Source organism: Rhinichthys klamathensis, unplaced genomic scaffold (genome assembly GCF_029890125.1).
Source record: "Rhinichthys klamathensis goyatoka isolate OS25496 unplaced genomic scaffold, OSU_Roscu_1.1 h1tg000036l_1, whole genome shotgun sequence".
In the NCBI taxonomy this organism is placed as follows: domain Eukaryota; kingdom Metazoa; phylum Chordata; class Actinopteri; order Cypriniformes; family Leuciscidae; genus Rhinichthys; species Rhinichthys klamathensis.
This window is the reverse complement of record NW_026606584.1, coordinates 10,223,971-10,243,516: the sequence shown is the minus strand read 5'-3', so window position 1 is coordinate 10,243,516 and position 19,546 is coordinate 10,223,971. Positions and strand designations below refer to the sequence as shown.

At 38.7% G+C, this 19,546-nt stretch overlaps 1 protein-coding gene across 2 annotated transcripts in view; it reads right to left on the bottom strand.

The window, feature by feature from the left end:
- Window positions 1-19,546, bottom strand: part of rab6ba (RAB6B, member RAS oncogene family a) — a 128,882-nt gene that overhangs the window by 62,971 nt on the left and 46,365 nt on the right. For both annotated transcript variants that reach the window (XM_056246320.1, XM_056246319.1), the window contains exon 2: window positions 15,400-15,458. In XM_056246320.1, coding sequence (XP_056102295.1) covers window positions 15,400-15,458 — 59 coding nt within the window. The remainder of the gene's footprint in view (window positions 1-15,399; window positions 15,459-19,546) is intronic.

Sequence of the window (19,546 nt, the reverse complement as noted above, 5' to 3'; positions counted from 1 at the left end):
TTTAAGGATTATGGAGGCCACTGTGCTCTTAGGAACCTTAAGTGCAGCAGAAATTTTTTTGTAACCTTGGCCAGATCTGTGCCTTGGCACAATTCTGTCTCTGAGCTCTTCAGGCAGTTCCTTTGACCTCATGATTCTCATTTGCTCTGACATGCACTGTGAGCTGTAAGGTCTTATATAGACATGTGTATGGCTTTCCTAATCAAGTCCAATCAGTATAATCAAACACAGCTGGACTCAAATGAAGGTGTAGAACCATCTCAAGGATGATCAGAAGAAATGGACAGCACCTGAGTTAAATATATGAGTGTCACAGCAAAGGGTCTGAATACTTAGGACCATGTGATATTTCAGTTTTTCTTTTTTAATAAATGTGCAAAAATGTCAACAATTCTGTGTTTTTCTGTCAATATGGGGTGCTGTGTGTACAATAATGAGGGAAAAAATGACCTTAAATGATTTTAGCAAATGGATGCAATACAAATGTAAGGGGGTCTGAATACTTTCCGTACCCACTGTATATAGGACTCTCACAGGCGTAGCAGGCCTTAACCTCAGAGTGCCGAGAAACGAGTTACAAGATGGTGTCTCCATAGTACGGTGCATAGTAAGCAGCTATGGCACCAATTAGACCTTAAGCGTGGATGGGGATAGACTGAAAGAAAAAATATCCTGAAGGAACTCCAGCACTGAACCAACTGTGCCATTAACTGGGTCCAATTGGTGTTCTCTGTACCATAAAGTGAAGACTCTCCCCTGACCCACAGTTCCACTTCTCTGGCCGGGGATGATATATTGTGCCCCCAGCTTGCGACAGAAGGTCCCTCCTAAATGGAATCTCACAAGGGAAGCCATCCAGGAGAGATAGAAGGTCCGAGAACCAAACTCAGGCCGGCCAGAACGGGTTTACTAGCAGCAGACGAACCCCATCCTGGTGAGTCCTCTCTAGAACTCCCAGGACCAGAGCAATCGGGGGAAATGCATAAAGACGGAGCCTGCACCAAGGCATCCAGCCCTAGAGGAGAACAAGAGCAGACAGAGGATGCCACTTCCAGAAGTCCACTTCCACCTGCCCAAACTCCTTCCAAATCAACTCCAGTAGCATAGTACTCCCTTGAATCGAGGTGGACAAGAGTCAAATTCTGTTCCCTATCTCTATAATCCCTATCTAAACCCATTGAGAAACATTTGACAGAAGCTTCCATGCTGACAAAAATTCTACTAAGGGAATCAGCACCTTGAGACTGACCTCTAGTGCTCTCTGAGTAGTGTGTCGGTGCCCTGAAGCGGATGACCGGCAGGGAACAACTGAACGCTCTTTTCTGTTACCCTCCTCGGAGGGGACAAGCCTCCCAGTGCCACAACGGGTTTGGGCGGACACTGAGCAATGGTCTCGTTGAAACCACTGCTCCCCGAGGGTCCAAGGGGTAGTAGACCGATTTTCTGAGGGCACCACAGAGAAGTGGGCACACTTTGTGATGGTGTAGACCACTTCCCCTCAGGGGGGGTCTCCCCTCAAAGGCCTGAACAAACTGGCATCAGAACCTCTTTCCCAAAGCCTTTCTCGAGAGTATAACGGTCCTCAGATACGTCATGGAGTAGTCGATGGTGCGGGCTGTCTCCTTGGTGATATGGAGAGACAAATCTGTGGCCAGACACAACTCTTTCACAGTGTCAGCCCCTGCCCCCTCATCAGGTCAGCCTGGTATGCCTACAAGATGGCCGTAGTATGCAGACCCGCCCCAGCCTGACATGCTGCCACATACGCTTAGGGGAAAATGACATATTACATGACCTCGACTCCTCAGTGTGGAGTTTTCCGGAAAGAATAGCAGGCCCTGACGCAGAGGCTGTGATTTACTAAGGAAATGTTTGTCTAGCTTGCTTGTCTTGGAACATTATGCTTCTTGACCAGCTAATCTATGTTCAACTTGCCCATAGCACGAGTCACAACCTCCACTAGCTCCTCTTATGCAGGGGAGAGACCTACTCAGAGCTATATAACGGCAACATCGGGCCCTCACTCGGGGTGGAAGAAGCCGTGGAGTGGGCTTCCGGATCTCGAGTGAATGTGCTAGAGCCCGCAGGTGAGAGCAGAGAAAGGGGCAGGTCAGTCTCAAGCTCCTCTGCGAGCTCCATTTGCGACCCCCATGATCTGAGCCGCCACACCGCATTGGCAGACGTGGGACCTGAACCACGAGGGGAAAGAGCCTGACCACTTTCCTCGAAATGCAATCAGATACGTAACACAGGCATATAACACAAAGATCACGTGTATACCCACCAGTAAGACAACAAGAGCAAGGGGGAACAGAAGACCTAAACTGCTTTGTCGCCATGATAATATTATTATTTTGTTCCTACGGGACAAACAAACAATAAATAGACAAGGACAAAGGCACAGAAGCTGACGCTGTGTTGTGAACACAAAAGTGTCCCTCGAAAGGGAATCAACATTTATACACATAGATTTGGAAAGATGCTAGCTTTTTTCCAGAATGTCCAAAGTAAAGATAAAGAGTCCATTTAATACACTTTTGTTAACAGTCTAGACACAAAGATAAAGCATTTAACCTGCATTTGAAATCTGATTGAAATATATTAATATGTAAACAATATGATTTGCACACTAAATCAACAGAAACTCCAGCACTATTGGCATATTTTAAAATGCTCATGACAGACGCACCCACACCTCACAACGATTGACTGCCGCACAACGTTTTCTACCAGACATTTGCATTCAACTTTTTGATGCTCTTGACTGCTCTCAACAGTTTCTCCAATCTGCGGTCAGTCCCACAATGCCCTGCGTGGTTGTTTTGCACAGTTACAATGAATTGAAACCAATAGGATGTTATACAGTATCATCAGTGGTAAATGTGATTTTTCTTTTTATGGTCCCTGGGTGTGGAATGATTTGCAAAATGTACTTAATTTAGATGCACTTCCAACCCTGACCACTTTTAAACGTCTCTTGCACAATATTTTAAAGAATACTTGTAATTGTTTTTCTTGATTCGCTTCTATCTATTTTGTTCCTAAATGTGTCAAATTTTGTATTGTTATTTTGTTATTTTTGTGTGTGAAACTTTATGTGCTGCCATCTTGACCAGGGGCCGTATTCACAAGGAATTTTATCTTACCACTAGGAGTACTCCTAAATCGCACTAAAATATTTTAGCTGGGAGTTTTCTCTTAAAAGTTATTCACAATGCCTTTCAGACCAACTCTTTGTAAGGAAAATGACAACTCCTAAACTAAGAGTGAATCTTTGGTGCTATGGATGACGTCAATTCTCATGCATGAGCTTCCTCGCAATGATTACAGTGATTGGTTGTTAGATGACAGGGCCATCATGCGGAACATAACACAGACGCAACAAATCATGGAATTACGACATCTAAATATGTCTGTGTCCTACACAAAATAATAATAGTAATGTCATCGAAATGCATATATAATGACATGTTTGTGCAGGCCCCAGTGAAGTGTAATTCTAAAAAGGCAGAGAGAGAGAAAAGTCGTGAATTAAATTAAATTAAATCAAGGTAGCCTAATACCCCAATGAAAACCGCCACTTGCCTAATAATGAAAAACGACACTTGCATTAACACTTGCTTGGTTAATTGACATCATATTAGCCTAAATAGACTACTTAAAGCAAGGAAATGTTGCTCTTATTGAAGTAATGTAATAGTTGAATGACGGTGGATTATGAACTCGCCAAAACGGAAAAGAAAGCCCAACTGGACGCAGGATCAGTTACTGCTGCTGGCCCAGTTGGTGCAAAAAAAAAAAAAAAAAAAACATAATAAAAGGGAAATTCGGCACTGGGATATCAAGCCAAACTAAGCGTGAGACATGGGAGAGGATTTGTTTGCAGATCAATGCAGCATTACCGCTTATGTCGCGGACCCCGGACGACTGCGAGAGGCGGTGGTATAGCCTACGCGCTACAACCCTTTGTAAATAGGTCTTAGTGAGTTAGAAGTCCTCTCGACTTCTTTTAAGCTGTCCCAGACTTAGGTGCTACTTTTAGGGCTAAAATGCTTTGTGAATTACTCTTAGTGAAAAAAATTAGGAGTTCTAAAGTTAGGAGTGACACGCCGATTATTTTTAGGAGTTGCTCCCAAATTCGCCAGTTAGGAGCTACTTTTATCCTTAAAATTCTTTGTGAATACGGCCCCAGGTCTCACTGGAAGAAGAGATAGTAATATCTCAATGTGATTATCCTGTTTACAATAAAGGAAATAATAACACTATATGGTGCTTTAATCACTAGCAAAAGTGTCTGAATTTAGTATTTGCCAAATGATTTTTTTTTTTGCAGGATTGCCTGCACTGCTATTGAAAAGCAAAAAAAAATTAGTTAAGTTATTGAATTTGTCAATAATAGCATGCAAACAGTGTGATCTGTGTAGTCTAATTCACTAAAGAATTACCGATCTGAATTGTTTCTTTTTAATGAATCTGACAAAAAGAAATCACAATTTATCAGTTTGAATTAGTTTAATGACTCACTAATTCAGTTAAAGGGATGTTTGAAAGTACATTTGACTCACTCTAAAGCAATAACTTTCAGTTAAATCCAATTCAAACTGAGAACTGATACAATATTATTTGTAATTTGTAAGGTCTGTGAGACTGAAATGGCTAACTTTATATAACAATGTGCAGTTAAAGAGAAACCTTAACAGCAGAAATTAATTTGAATAAACTGTCTTTTACCTAACAATAAATAAATAAAGACAAATAGATTTGTTGTTGAGAATAAAGTTAGGACAAATTATGGTGCTGCTAAATAAATCCCTTAGGAGAAACTGCTTTGTGCTTCAATAAGCTTTAATACTTGGGTGAATAAAGATTAACAAAGCATTTTGTCCTTTAATTCCCTCACTCTGTTCCAAAACCGGCTGCGTTTAAGTAAAAAAAATTATTCTCTTCCCTCGCTAATTTCCCTCCATCTCGTTCACTCGCATGTACGTCATTGCTTAAGTTGCACGAATGTCCACTACTAGCGGAACCCTTGAAATGTGTTTAAATGGAACACCATGGCCTAAGCCCTTGATCACTTGGAATCCGATATGGAGCTGATTTATTGTTTATAGTTTGTTCTTAATGAATTTGTTTTATTCTTTCTATAGGTCTGCATCTATGCTTGGGTTGATAAAAAAATGTAATTAAATATAAACAAATATTATTAATAAATATGAGTAATTATATTATATTATAATATTATTAATATTATTATAAATATTATACAAATATATGAATATATTTACATTAAATATAAAATATAAATAAATACACAAACAAAAACGATAACAATAATACAATAAACTATAACGGTGTCAAAAAACAGCCAGCTTAAGGTAACTACATGTATTAAATGTGGTTAAATGTCAAAATAACGCATACATCACACATCAATATCATACACTAGATTGTGACATCACAAGCATTGTGGTCTGTGGATCTGCCTGAAGTGTACATGTTGAGTAGACTCGCTCTCTCTGTCCAAATCGAGGGGTCGAGGGTCTGTCCAAATAAACTTCCCTTGTCCACTTGACGAAGTTTAACGCTCCAAGAGGAAGTGCTTAGGGACTGCCTAGACAGCTGTTTACTAAGCACTCTAACTGAAATGGAATCTCAATGGCAGATTTGGAATGTGACACATAAGCTGCAACTTCATTTGTCATAATGATCTTCTCACATGAAAGTGACATGAGAAGAACGTGCAATACTCTATAAACAAGTCTGTAATTGTTATTTGAAACAAGCCAGTCGCAATGCATGATAGGATTGCATTATTTTTTTGAAGATATATTTAATGCCGCCTTAGAATTTGGACAAAAAAAAAAAAAAGTATATTAGGAGGAGGTGCTTAATTTTTGGAATAGCCTTCATGTCAAGAGTGTGCCTATGATACTGTCTACAGAAGCAGCTCACTAGATTTTGAAATTAAGATTCTGTGTCTTCTCTGCTCCCTGGTTGTGCTGAGCAGAAAACTCACACTCCAGTGCACCGTGTTGAGTGGCAACTCAGTCAGGCAGGACAGCACAGTTCTCCCACTGGACCCTAGTAGCATGTCCAAATCTCACATCTGCAGCCAAACAGCCATCACAGCAAAAGAACTACAAACTCAGCAAGTCACGCTGATTTTTTGACAGGCAGTCAGTCTACTCTTCCTGTTCATTCGCTTAATTCTCTTCTAAATTTGTTGCTCTGTTTCTTACCCACACTTTTTTCTGTACTCAAATCAATTATACGATAAAGTTGGAAAGAAAAACTGTGCTAGAACCAGGGCAGAATGCGTCATTCCGGAATTTTCTGGATGACTTAAAGCCCCAGTGAAACATGTAGTGTGTGTTTAATACAGCTGACTGATCAGCCCTTTCTAATGAAACGTCTCACAGGCCCTACTAAAGAAAGAAGACCTGAAGCCTCCTGCTGTGCTGTGCTGCTCTCTCTCTCTCTCTCTCTCTCTCTCTCTCTCTATCTCTATCTCTATCTCTATCTCTATCTCTATCTCTATCTCTATCTCTATCTCTATCTCTATCTCTATCTCTATCTCTATCTCTATCTCTCTCTCTATCTCTATCTCTATCTCTATCTATCTCTCTCTCTCTCTATATATATATATATATATATAATAATTTCAACAGCTATTCGTTTTAAGAGGGCATAAAATAGACTTTTTTTACCCATCTGAAGCAAGGAGTTCTACAAGAAAATGTTTCTGGAATTTTACTCATGACCTAGCAAAGTCATATTTACCAAAAGGAAACTAGATAGGCCTATACCCAATGAGTTGAATGTAAGGAGATGGTAGAAAAGATGGTTTTGTTGAGTTGTTTACATTTTAATGCTGTATTTCAATAATATTGTAGACAGTACACTTAATAAAGCTAATGGCTCATTCTTTGTGATTAGCATTGTCCAAACAAATTAATTATTGTTGGATCATGGATCAAGAAATCAAATAGGTTGTGTAATAGTGATGCAGTGTAAATGCGTGGTTCAATCAAACGAAGGGAATATCAAATTCCAAGAATTAGTCTTATAAACTACTCAGATAATACAAATATGCAGAAGAACAGAAAACCACACGTAATGTCAACAAGAACCGACAAGAGACTGAACTAAATGGAGTATATATAGGAGAGAGGGGGGCACAATCTAACACATTTTGGTTTTGGCTCAATTATTTAAAAAAATATTAAGTTAGATTAATCTTTTTTTTTACACATGCAACATACACATCTCTGCTACAAATGAACACTTAAAGTTTTTTTCTAGGACCTACCATTTTCGTACAGTTGCACTGAAAGTGACAGAAGTGCAAATGTTACAACTTACCCCATATGCGGGGGTTAATTGTAACAGAGGGGTTAGTTGTAACACTTGTGTGTAACACACATAATTCAGTACTATTTTATCTGTATAGGTTGATATTGTTTGTACATCTGTATAGATAGATATCCATACATCTATCCCTCATCCAATCATCCTTTTATTATGGATCAATATCATGGATAGAGATATAGGAAAGGGCTGCACAGTTTTGCAATACATAAATAAATAAAATGACCAAATATTGTAATTGCAATTTGAATTATATTTGTGTGTGGCAGCTGCATGCTAAATTATCATTAATAATAATAATAACAACAGTAATAATAATAAAAACTAGCTTAAAATAAAATTTTAAAGGGTTTATTGCATGAAAAACTATATTCTTATATTCTTATAGGCTATATTGTTAATAAATAAACAAGTGATCAATGCATAGTAAACAAATGTAAAAAAAAAAATCATACTTTGACATTTAAATTCCAACATTGTTTGTGAAAGTCCAACAAAGTTAAATGTGGCAAAATAAAAATATAAATACTCAAACCTGAAAAGTGAAGTGGTTCCCTGTTTTCATTTCATTATCGTTGTACACTTGGCGGCTTAGTTGTAACACTGTGCTACAACTAACCCCGCTGTGTAAAAAATATTTTAAGCCTAGCTAACAGTTGCTGACATGTTTCAAAATGGTGCTATGTTTTAGCCAACAAGACAGTGATTAAGGTAATATAAAGTTAGATTTGGTGACGTACACGCCCAACCCAGAAACCGGAAGAAAAAAAAAACGTATGATGAAAAAATTTACTTGCATGGTGTCAAAACACTCTTTGTCCAGTATCTTCACAAAATCGTATTAAAACTTTCCACAAATCAGCGGGAGACTGTCTTCTGGCAGCGAGAGAAAATAACCGGAAACAAAACCTGCTTGACCCTGACTAACTATGTAAAAGGTCCACCCCGCGCTCCCCTACACAGGACTAGACGAGAAAATAACAATGGGCAGGTGGACACAATAGGTTACTATGGTAACAGATAGGCACACACTGGAAAACTAGGTCAACTAAGGAAGACAGGAAATGAACACAGGAACTAGCAGCACAAAACTAAGCCAAAACAGAACATAAACGTGACAGTAGTCTCCCCTCCCGGAAGGCACATCCTGGCAACGTAATTGAATGTCCAACAGTGGAGGGAAGGAGGGGGCTTTGGAGGAGGACAAGGGGTTGGCAAAGCCAGGACGAATGCACACGAGCTGAAGGGATTGAGAACTAAGGTGTAGCCGGGGACCTGGAATCGCATGGCGCGACTAGGGGGACATCAAACCAAGGCAGAGCCAGAGGGACGAGGGAGCCCGTCAGAGCCAGTAGGATGATGGTCCACTATGGAGACGAGGATGCATAGAGCCAAGGTGGAGCCGATGGGTCGGAGGGTGGAGATGGAGTCCGGGGCTCTGAGGCCAGAGGCAGAGCTGGGGGATCGTCACACCAAGGCGGAGCTGGGGACCGGGAGGCCCAAGGCAAATCCTGAGGAGCTGAGGAGTTAACGGGAGCCAGTGGAGGTGGGGGTGGGACACTGGGTGGGACCATCTGACATGCAGGAATCTCTTGGAGCTGGGTGGGACCAGTGGAGACAGGAGACTTGGAGCTGGGCGGGACCAATAGAGATGCAGGAAACTCTTGGAGCTGGGTGGGACCAGTGGAGACACAGGAGACTTGGAGCTGGGCGGGACCAACAGAGATGCAGGAAACTCTTGGAGCTGGGTGGGACCAGTGGAGACACAGGAGACTTGGAGCTGGGCAGGACCAACAGAGATGCAGGAAATCTTGGAGCTGGGTGGGACCAGTGGAGACACAGGAGACTTGGAGCTGGGCGGGACCAATAGAGATGCAGGAAACTCTTGGATCTGGTGGGACCAGTGGAGACACAGGAGACTCGGAGCCGGGCAGGACTAACAGAGATGCAGGAAACTCTTGGAGCTGGGTGGGACCAGTGGAGACACAGGAGACTTGGAGCTGGGCGGGACCAACAGAGATGCAGGAAACTCTTGGATCTGGTGGGGCCAGCAGAGACACAAGAGACTTGGAGCTGGGCGGGACCAATAGAGATGCAGGAAACTCTTGGAGCTGGGTGGGACCAGTGGAGACACAGGAGACTTGGAGCTGGGCGGGACCAACAGAGATGCAGGAAACTCTTGGATCTGGTGGGGCCAGCAGAGACACAAGAGACTTGGAGCTGGGCGGGACCAATAGAGATGCAGGAAACTCTTGGAGCTGGGTGGGACCAGTGGAGACACCGGAGACTTGGAGCTGGGCAGAACTAACAGAGATGCAGGAAACTCTTGGAGCTGGGTGGGACCAGTGGAGACACAGGAGACTTGGAGCTGGGCGGGACCAACAGAGATGCAGGAAACTCTTGGATCTGGTGGGGCCAGCAGAGACACAAGAGACTTGGAGCTGGGCGGGACCAATAGAGATGCAGGAAACTCTTGGAGCTGGGTGGGACCAGTGGAGACACAGGAGACTTGGAGCTGGGCGGGACCAACAGAGATGCAGGAAACTCTTGGATCTGGTGGGGCCAGCAGAGACACAAGAGACTTAGAGCTGGGAGGGACCACCAGAGGAGACAGGACTTTGGAATAGGACGGAACCTGGCTAAATGAATAACGCAACAATTGTTTAATTTATAAGAAATTTTAGGAGAAACAAGCTGATACGTGAATATAACTGAGAACACATAACTGATTTATGACAGAGCAACCTCTGAGCAAAGGAATTTTCCTCTGGGATATTTTGTTATGATTCTTTGATGATTTTATATATCATCAACATAAATTGCAAGCAACAATTTCGGAAGAATGACTTTTATTTTCCAAATAGAGTGTCTGGTAGCTGAGGTCTAAAGGGAAAAACAGGAGCTTTTGTTCTAAATGGTCATTGTCTGCTCACATTTCTCTCCAAATGCCTGATTTAACAACGACTCAAACAGCGATGAATCCACATCAGATGGAAAGGCATAAATATGCAGATGTGTCTCTCTCATTTTGCATAGAGAAGAAGACTGACAGATGATAGGAGTCGGGGGTGATGCTCTCTGCTCTTCTGGCATATGTTATCATGAAAGCCCACTGCCAGACATCTTAAGGTCAATCTCAATGTTGAGGAGCAGCTTGATTTGAGCTTATTCAAGAATATGCAAATTAGAAAAGAGCTAATATCCCTTCCTCTCTCCAGTGTAACAGTAGAGAGTCACAGCTCATTAAGATGCCTTTTACTTCTCAAAGGTGACACTGATGAGGCAATATATTTTATTCATATGCAGATGACAAAAGGAACTGTTTGGTTTCAGTCAGATTCAATTGTCATCAATGAACAACTTAAACAATGAATATCACAGCATGGTCACAGTCATTGGTCTGAAACAAGGTTCTGGAATCTCAGCTTCACTGAATGCCTGTGATCCCTCCTGCGTTTGAGGAATGGATTTGACAATGAAAATAGTTCAAGTTGATGTGTGACATTTCTCGATTGTAAAGAACTTTCTCCTATCCCAGTTTAATGTGATGAAACAACTAAAAGTAAAAGGTTTACCTTCTGAGAAGGCTATTCTAAATACATAGCATGACCTAAACAAAAGTTTGGGGTCTGTTAGATTTTTTTAATGTTATTGAAAGCAGTCTTATATGCTCACCAAGACTGCATTTATGTGATCACCAATACAAAAAAAAAGTAATATTGTGAAATATTATTATAATTTGATATAACTGTTTTCTATTGTAATGTATTTATGTATTTTTTTTATGTATTTTTATGTATATGAATGTATTGTAATGTATTTTGTGATTATTATGTGTTATTATGCGTAATTTATTAATGTGATGCAAAGCTGAATTTTCAGCATCATTACTCCAGTCTTCAGTGCCACATGGTCCTTCAGAAATCATTCTAATATGCTGATTTGCTGCTCAAGAGACATTTCTTATTATATGCAGTGTCGAATACAGTTGTGCTGCTACTTTTGTGGAAACTGTGAATTTTTTTCCAGGATTTTTTGATGAATAGAAAGTTCAAACAAACAGCATTTATTTGAAATAGCAATCTTTTGTAGAATTATAAATTCCTTTACTGTCACTTTTGATCAACTTACTTGCTGAATAAAAGTGCCTCTTAAAAAAACTTACTGTCCCCAAACTTTTGACTTTATATAATATAATTTATATTTATATAATATATATATATTGGACAATTAAATATCTGGTTTTACATCACAATAATTTATTTGTATAGTGTATGGCCTCCTTTTGCAGCCAATATACAGCATCAATTTCTCTTGGGAATGACAGATACATGTCCTGCACAGTTGCCAGAGGGACTTTGAGCTATATTTATCTTCCAGAACAGTGGCCAGGTCACTATGTGATGCTGGTGGAGGAAAATATTTTCTGACTTGTCCCAAAGTGGCTACAACATATTTAGATCTAGTGACTGTGCATGCCATGGGAGATGTTCAACTTCCCTTTCATGTTCATCAAACCATTCTGTCAAAAGTCTTGGTGTGTGCATTTGTGCATTATCATGCAGATACACGGCACTCCCTTCAGACAATGCTTGAACCATTAGGTGTACATGGTCTTCCAGAATGGTTCGGTAGTCCTTTGCAGTGATGCGCCCATCAAGCACAGCAGGGAATGCCATGATACTGAAGCCCACAACATCACTGATCCACCCTGTGCTTCACTCTGGGCACACAACAGTCCGGGTGTTAATACTCTTTGGGACTTCTCCACATCGTAACTCCCACGGATATGGGAAAGACAGTGAAGGTGGACTCACTTTCACATTGTCCACAACCCAAGATTTACACTGTTGGCACCAATGAAACCGACATTTGGCATTGGTACGAGAGACCAAAGGTTTGGCTATATAGCAGCCCAATCATGAATATTGACTCTGTGAAGCTCAACAGTTTTGGTGGAAACAGGAGAGTCAAGGTGCGCATTTAATTCAGCAGTGAGTTGGGCAGCTGTGTTATAGCTCTGATATGTCTCCCATTATATTGTGTGGATTGGAATATTTTATGTACAGCTGTGCTATTGCTCTGCTAATTCAACCTTCATACTGATGGAATGTAAAATCTGTGAAGATTGGCCAAGCATACTGTATATAGGCATGAAACCTCCAACACTATATTGCCTCTTTTATTAATGTTGTTTTTATATGGTTTTGGGAAAAAAATGTATCCGTGTAGAAGTAAAAGTTAAACTGTCATGTGGTGTAACCAAGCAAAAATGTGAGCGTACACTCCTTAATCATTAAAAAAAAAGTTATTGTTCAAGGTGAAAAATATTTTTACAACTATTCAGTTCAAGTTTATTGTCATATGCATATTAGTACAGCCTTTATTATAAATGTATATAATTTTTTGTGGAGTTGCACCACATCACATGTTACAACTTGAACTCGCCTTGCATTGCTCTACAAAGATCAAATTATCTGAGAATTTAAAAGACTTCTTTCTTATCATAAAATATGTGTATTCAAGACAGCCAGTGAATAATTACAGTTTATTACATTACTTTTTGTTACATTGTTATCTTAATTTAATTTTGAACAAATTAATAGATTCTGACAAGAAATTAGCATCAGGTCATTAACTCAGATATAATATCTCTTTACAATCGGCCTATACAGAAACATCTGTTTACAATGGGTAAACACAAATCAGTTTAGTAAGAATAAACACATGGTGTAAAACAGCGCTCTGGATTTGAGATTCCAGAATCTATCATCTCGTCAGAAAGCACAACACAGTCTGTTCACAAAGCACTCATGTAATCGTATTACAGTTTGACACTGTAGCAGCGCAGCATGCTTGGTTTATGACACTAACATCGTCTTATCGTTACACACATTGTGAAAGTGAAAATCAGGGGGCTGGTTAGAGCTTAACTCCAAATTCAGTGTTTCTTTAAATATTAAGCTATTGGTACAGTGTCAGTGTGGAGGAAAACTGTAAGGGTCAATGATTTAATTGTTTACACAGCACATTTATATAACAAACCAATAACAATATTGGATAAATAACAAATATTAATCCACATTTGTTTGCCGATTAGATTTTCTTTTGGCATAGAAATGTACAAAAAAACAACAACCTCTATGTCCAACTAAAGTTTAAATGCAGAGCCCACAATTGGTGATGCAGTAGAATGGAGAGGATATAAAGAGAGGGAGAAAGGCAATATCAAGGCCAGAGAGACTTCAGAGAGCTTTCATCATGCATATGTCTCAGACGGTTGAAGTATTGTGACAGGTAGAACCTGTAGTGCACTAAAGCTGTGACTCAGCTCAAACACAAAGACATCTAAATAGACACAAGCCTACAGAGCATTTCAGCCTGAAAAAACACGACACTTTCACATCATTTCAACATCCTTCAGGTTTTATGGGTTATAAACCATGCAGATAAGTGGAATGGAAACATTCCATTTTAATACAGATGTCTTAGACCTTTGGACATAACAGTACTTTGACAGAATGCCATAGATTAATGGGTGATTTTTCAATGAAGCGCACTTTTGACTACTTGAAATACTCTTGACGACTTGGAGAAAAGTCAATTGTCCTCTAAAATCCTTGGTGTGACGGTAATGACAGCAGTATTAGGAACAGTGATTCTTTTTTATGAAACTTTGAAAACTGTACACAATAATACCAAATTAATTGCTGCAACAACGACCCGAGTAATCGCATCACAAAGCAGAAATGGCATCCAAGATGTCTATTAAAGACCCCCTGAATTGCTTTGAAACACACAGCATTATTCAATGTTGGCATAATTTTCACTGAAACAGGAAGACAGGGCGGGACATATGGAGTAGTTCCTCCCCTTATTAAAAATGGCCGCATTTCGCTTATATCACGGCTCGGAAATTTGGCATTTTGCAGCTTATGACAGCCACAATCAGCCACAGTAGATTTACCATTTAGACTTAATATGAAACTGTTTCTAAAGCAAAACAGTGAACATAATCACTCGAGAGCAAGGCAGTTCAAATGCTAGCTAAAGCTAAAAATATAAAGCTATTACAAACTAACCTTTAAAACTACAATGATTTTTTTTTTCATTTCTTTAAAGTCGTGATGAAAAATAATCAAATATATCTTTTTTTTATGTATTGTGACGTATATATCAAAGTGTAACATTATTGAAAAAGTTCAAAATGTAGGGTGGGTACTTGGTTCTATCCATAGGTTGTTGATTGGAATTTAATGTTGGTGTTGCTATTAAAATGAATGTAAGGTACAGTCAATTGTGGACTAAATGATTGTAGAAGTCCAGGACATCTGACCAGAGAGAAGTCTGATGTTTACACAGGAAGATGGAGTTATGACATTTTCATAAAACATTACAAGGTACGAAAAAATTAATTCATTGTATGATGACTTTAAAAATCATCCTAGGGGATAAAATAGTTCCTGTAATTAAACAATCACCCATATACATATATACAAGCAAATCAATCTCACAGATGGATTCCTTTCCGCTATACCAGCTCTCTCACAGGTTTAATTAAAAAATATGAACCTCATCATATAGACGACACTTCGATGTTTGAAATGCTTTCCACCAACACATTATTCAACAACACCAGTCTATATTAACCTGTAGAGTGCTTCCGCTGAATTTACATCTGGCTCACCATTCACCAAGAGTTTCGCTACACGGTATTGGTAAAATCAGTTCGTACATGAGTTCGCTGCTGCTGATTCAGAGGAGATTGGGGATGAATATAGGGGAGATGAATAATAAAATTTCGCAAAACCATTTATGTGAATCAATAACCACACAACATTACAATAATGTTGAACATTTATAATCAATTTGAAAGAATTGTCCTCACAACTGAAAGACTGAACTCAGCCCATTGTGTTTTATGAAGATTGTGTGAAATGACTCTTTGATGTTGCACAATAAGGGGAGGGACACTTTGAGCTCTCTGAGTGACGGAATGACAAGGACGTCAAGCGGCCCGCAGCTGCCTACCTGATATGTGTTGTCAAAGCTGTCGTACATGAAGCGTGTGATCAGGGAAGTCTTCCCCACTGTAAGAGAACAAAGAGAAGAGAAACATTAAAATAGAAGCCATTTGAAAGCAGACGGCATCGAGGAAGCCAGTGAAGCCTGCCTGGGCTTACTGGATTGATTTGCAAGCTGTGGGCTGCCAACTGTGCTAATTGAAACCTCTGCCAAGAGATCTAATCATTCAATAGAAGACTTACCCAGAAGGTCGTCAGTGAATTTATGGAACCATTGAAAATGATTGCATTAGGACTAGGGCAGAGTTACCAACCTAAACCATCTCAGTCTTAGATTTGAAAGATTAAAAAGGATTTCTTTTGTGTAAGAATAGACTCGATTTGTCATCAGCTGTCATATGAGACACTGAAATTGCTACATTTTCCAGGGCAGCACATAACGGTGTTTTATTTTCACATCTACATTTTATGAATCTAATATCCTCATTCTTTTTTGAAGCCCCAAGCAATAAAACATTTATTAAAAAGGTAGATTATTTAGATTTTTACTTCTATCGGGGTAGGTTTATTAAATCTGGGGTAGAAAACAGTTTAAAATATCCAAGTAACAGCATCACAGAACCTAAACTCAGACTGCAATAAAAACAACAGCACAACTTCATCTGCCCTGCTGACCTGAGATTCCCCTGAGAAGCAACAGAAAAACACAAGAAAATATACCTGTGTAGATAAATGGATGAATTTACCCACACCCACACATCCACACACAGAAAATAACTCTGAGCTACAGATCAAATAAAGGAGAGAGCAGGATTTCTCATGGCTGAGAAGTCTTTGCAGCAAGTAGACTGGAGGCTGCAGGTCACAAGTCATTTAAATGCTAATTTTCCCTAAGACACTGATCTGTCTCCGTTTAAAAGAGAGGAGGATCTAAATTAATGGGGCTCATAAGGCTTTATCTAATGCTTTTGAGTAAATACTGAATTATGGTTTGGGCTATGCCTCTTTCCCTCCCCATTTAACAAACCATGATTATTGAGTGCACACTAAACCGTTGGATGGAAGATAGCCAGCTATAGCCGACGCTGAGCTATAGACAACACCAGCTATAGAAACTATAGCTGACGCTGAGAGGCAGCCGCTAAAGCACAACGTCACATACATAAACCATCAGCTCCTACTGCAGTGAGACCAGTGGGAATAAAACATCCACTTAGATTTGCTTTGTTAAAGCAGCAAATGTGAGTTGAATTATAGGACATTTATTTTTTCTCTAGGATTCTCAATACAACAGTTTGGGGTCGGTACGAATTTTTTCCAGTCTTGTCTTTAGTGTCCAGTCTTTAGTGTCACATGATCCTCAGAAATCATTCTAATATCCTGATTTGGTGCTCAAAAAACATTTCTTATTGTTTTTGTGCCGTTTCATATTTTTGTGAAACTGAGCTAAATTGTTTAGGATTTTTTTGATGAATAGAAAGTTCAAAAGAACTGTATTTATTTGAGATAGATTTTTTAGTAGCAAGTTTTTACTGTCACTTTTGATCAATTTAAAGAATTCTAGCTGATAAAAGATATTCATTTCCTTCAAAAAATAATTAAAAATCTTGCCGACCCCAAACTTTTGAACAGTAGTGTACAGACATCAGTTTACAGCAAATAATTGTTTCCATTCTACAATCTTTCTCCTTTAGAATCCACCAAAACGAACAGCTCAAGCTCTGTTACTAATAGATAGTGGTGGGCATCTAATTTTAGTCCTGATAAATATTTAATATCATGTCATTTAGTGGAGCAGAGGGCATCCAACATTTTTCAGTTAATAACTTATGCCAGACACCAAAGCAATAGCTGGACACAGGGCTTAGTGCTTAGTCTTTGCTGTGATAGATTGGATTTGGTGCTTTGACTCCACTAAGAGCGCCCATTAGAGGCACAATCAGATAATGGATACAGGATAAGGAAACGGGAAGGAAGAGACTTAAGTGACTAAAGTATGTTGAAAAATGTAAGGATACGCTGGCAGATTAATGGGAGAAGCTACAGATAGAATAGATTCGAAATTGAATTTTGCCTTAAATGAAACACCACATATACCACTAAAGGTACATTACACAGACTGCCTCATACAGTACACACATTTACACAGAAATTACACTACCGTTTAAAAGTTCAGGATTTTTTGGAAAGAAATTAATACTTTTTTTTTTGTTGAATTAAATTGGTCAAAAGTGACAATAAAAAGCTTTACACTGTTAAAAAAGATTTCTATTTCAAACCAGTGCTGTTCTTTTAAACTTTCTATTCATCAAAGAATCCTGAAAAAAACATGTATGACAGTTTCCACAAAAATATGAAGCAGCATGACTGTTTTCAACATTGATGATCATAATAAATGTTTCTTGAACACTGAATCAGCATATTAGAATAATTTCTGAAGGATCATGTGACACTGAGAATGGTAGATGTACATTTGAAGAAATAATGAAAAGTGAATAATACAAAATTAATGTTTTAAATATTAAATATAGAAGCATGAAATCAATGAAAATGTTAAATGATAAAACATTACAAATAACACATTATAAATAATCGTGTAATAAAATATACTCCGTTATGGCAACTGCACAGTCTAAGGCTGCTCTGATGCTGCATTTTATTTACACAAAACTAAAGCAGCATCAGACCACCCCAGTATGTTCTCACACATTTTGAAACCATGATTATTAATTGATAAATGAATAAGTAAATTAATTGAATTTGTATTATATGTTGCATACACATGCAATGTCTAAAATAAACACTTCACAAGCAAAATGTAAGTAAAAAATGGCTTTGGGAACTGTAATAAAATACAACATTATAAGTCAAACTGTGAGAAAGATATTTTGACTCGCTGATATAAGTGATGTGTGCAATTCAAATAAAAAAAAATAAAAAAAATTCTACTGAATCTACTAAAGATTGCACTAAATTGTGTGCAACATTAGTCTTCTAACAACTTTAACCCATATCTGGAATGCATAGGTTTTTTTTTTCTCTCTCTCCAGAACTCCTTGTGATGACACGTGCAAAATATGAATTGCATAGCCACACCACAATGTCTCTAGACATTTTTGTGACAGGTGCAGTTTATGAGAAACAGACTACCTCACCTCAAGTGACACAATGACCTGTTATATTTGTATGATATTTTTCATTATAAATAAGTCTAAGAAATTAAATCAAACACAAGACAGTGTGAAAGCTTTCACGAAGCGAAACGATCCACAGTGTTTAACACTCCTTAAGACAGAGCGTAATTTTTTAATAGATAGTTCACCCAAAAAAAAAAAAAAAAAAAAAAAAAAAAAAAAAGAAGGGACAATGACTTTCATTGTGAACATTAAAAAAGACAGACATATTTTTAAAAATATCTGGGTTATTTCTTGTTCAGCATAAGAAAGAAAGCCATACATGTTTAAAGCGACGTCAGGGCCGTGCACAGACCTTTTGAGGGGCATGTGCTGAAACTGAAAAAGGGCACCCCCCTCCCTTTTTTTAATATCAAGATTATTTAGTAAGCCTACATAAAAGGAGGATATGGTCACATCTTCATGACAAATTCAATAATAAAAAAAAAATAGTCTCAAAAGCTTTAGATTTATTCACTATTATTAACAACCATAATAATAATAATATAGATAATATAGATATACAGGGCTTCAAGGCTTCTTTAAACCATATTACAACAGCAACCTTCTGTGAGCCATGCTTGAAGATGTTTATGACTTCACTGTGATGTCCCTCTTTATGGCTATGGGGAGAAGGTCTAGTCTCTCCTCTGAGCAAAGGCTTCGGGGTTGGTTCTTAATTAACCTCATTTTTGAAAAGGATCTCTCCACAGTTGCAGTTGATGGCAAAAACCTGACACTGTGGAGGACCAATGTTGGTCTCTTGAAGGTCTCTTATTCACTACACTTTCCATAAAATAAGCCAGCAATGAAAAAATGATAAAATAGTGTGAAAAGTACAGTTGCAGTGAAAAGCATTTCTGAAGGATCACATGACAGTCAGCTTTGACCACAGAAATAAATTTCATTTTAAAATATATTCAAATAGAAAACAGTTATTTTAAATTGTAAAAATATTTCACAATATTACTGTTTTTGCTT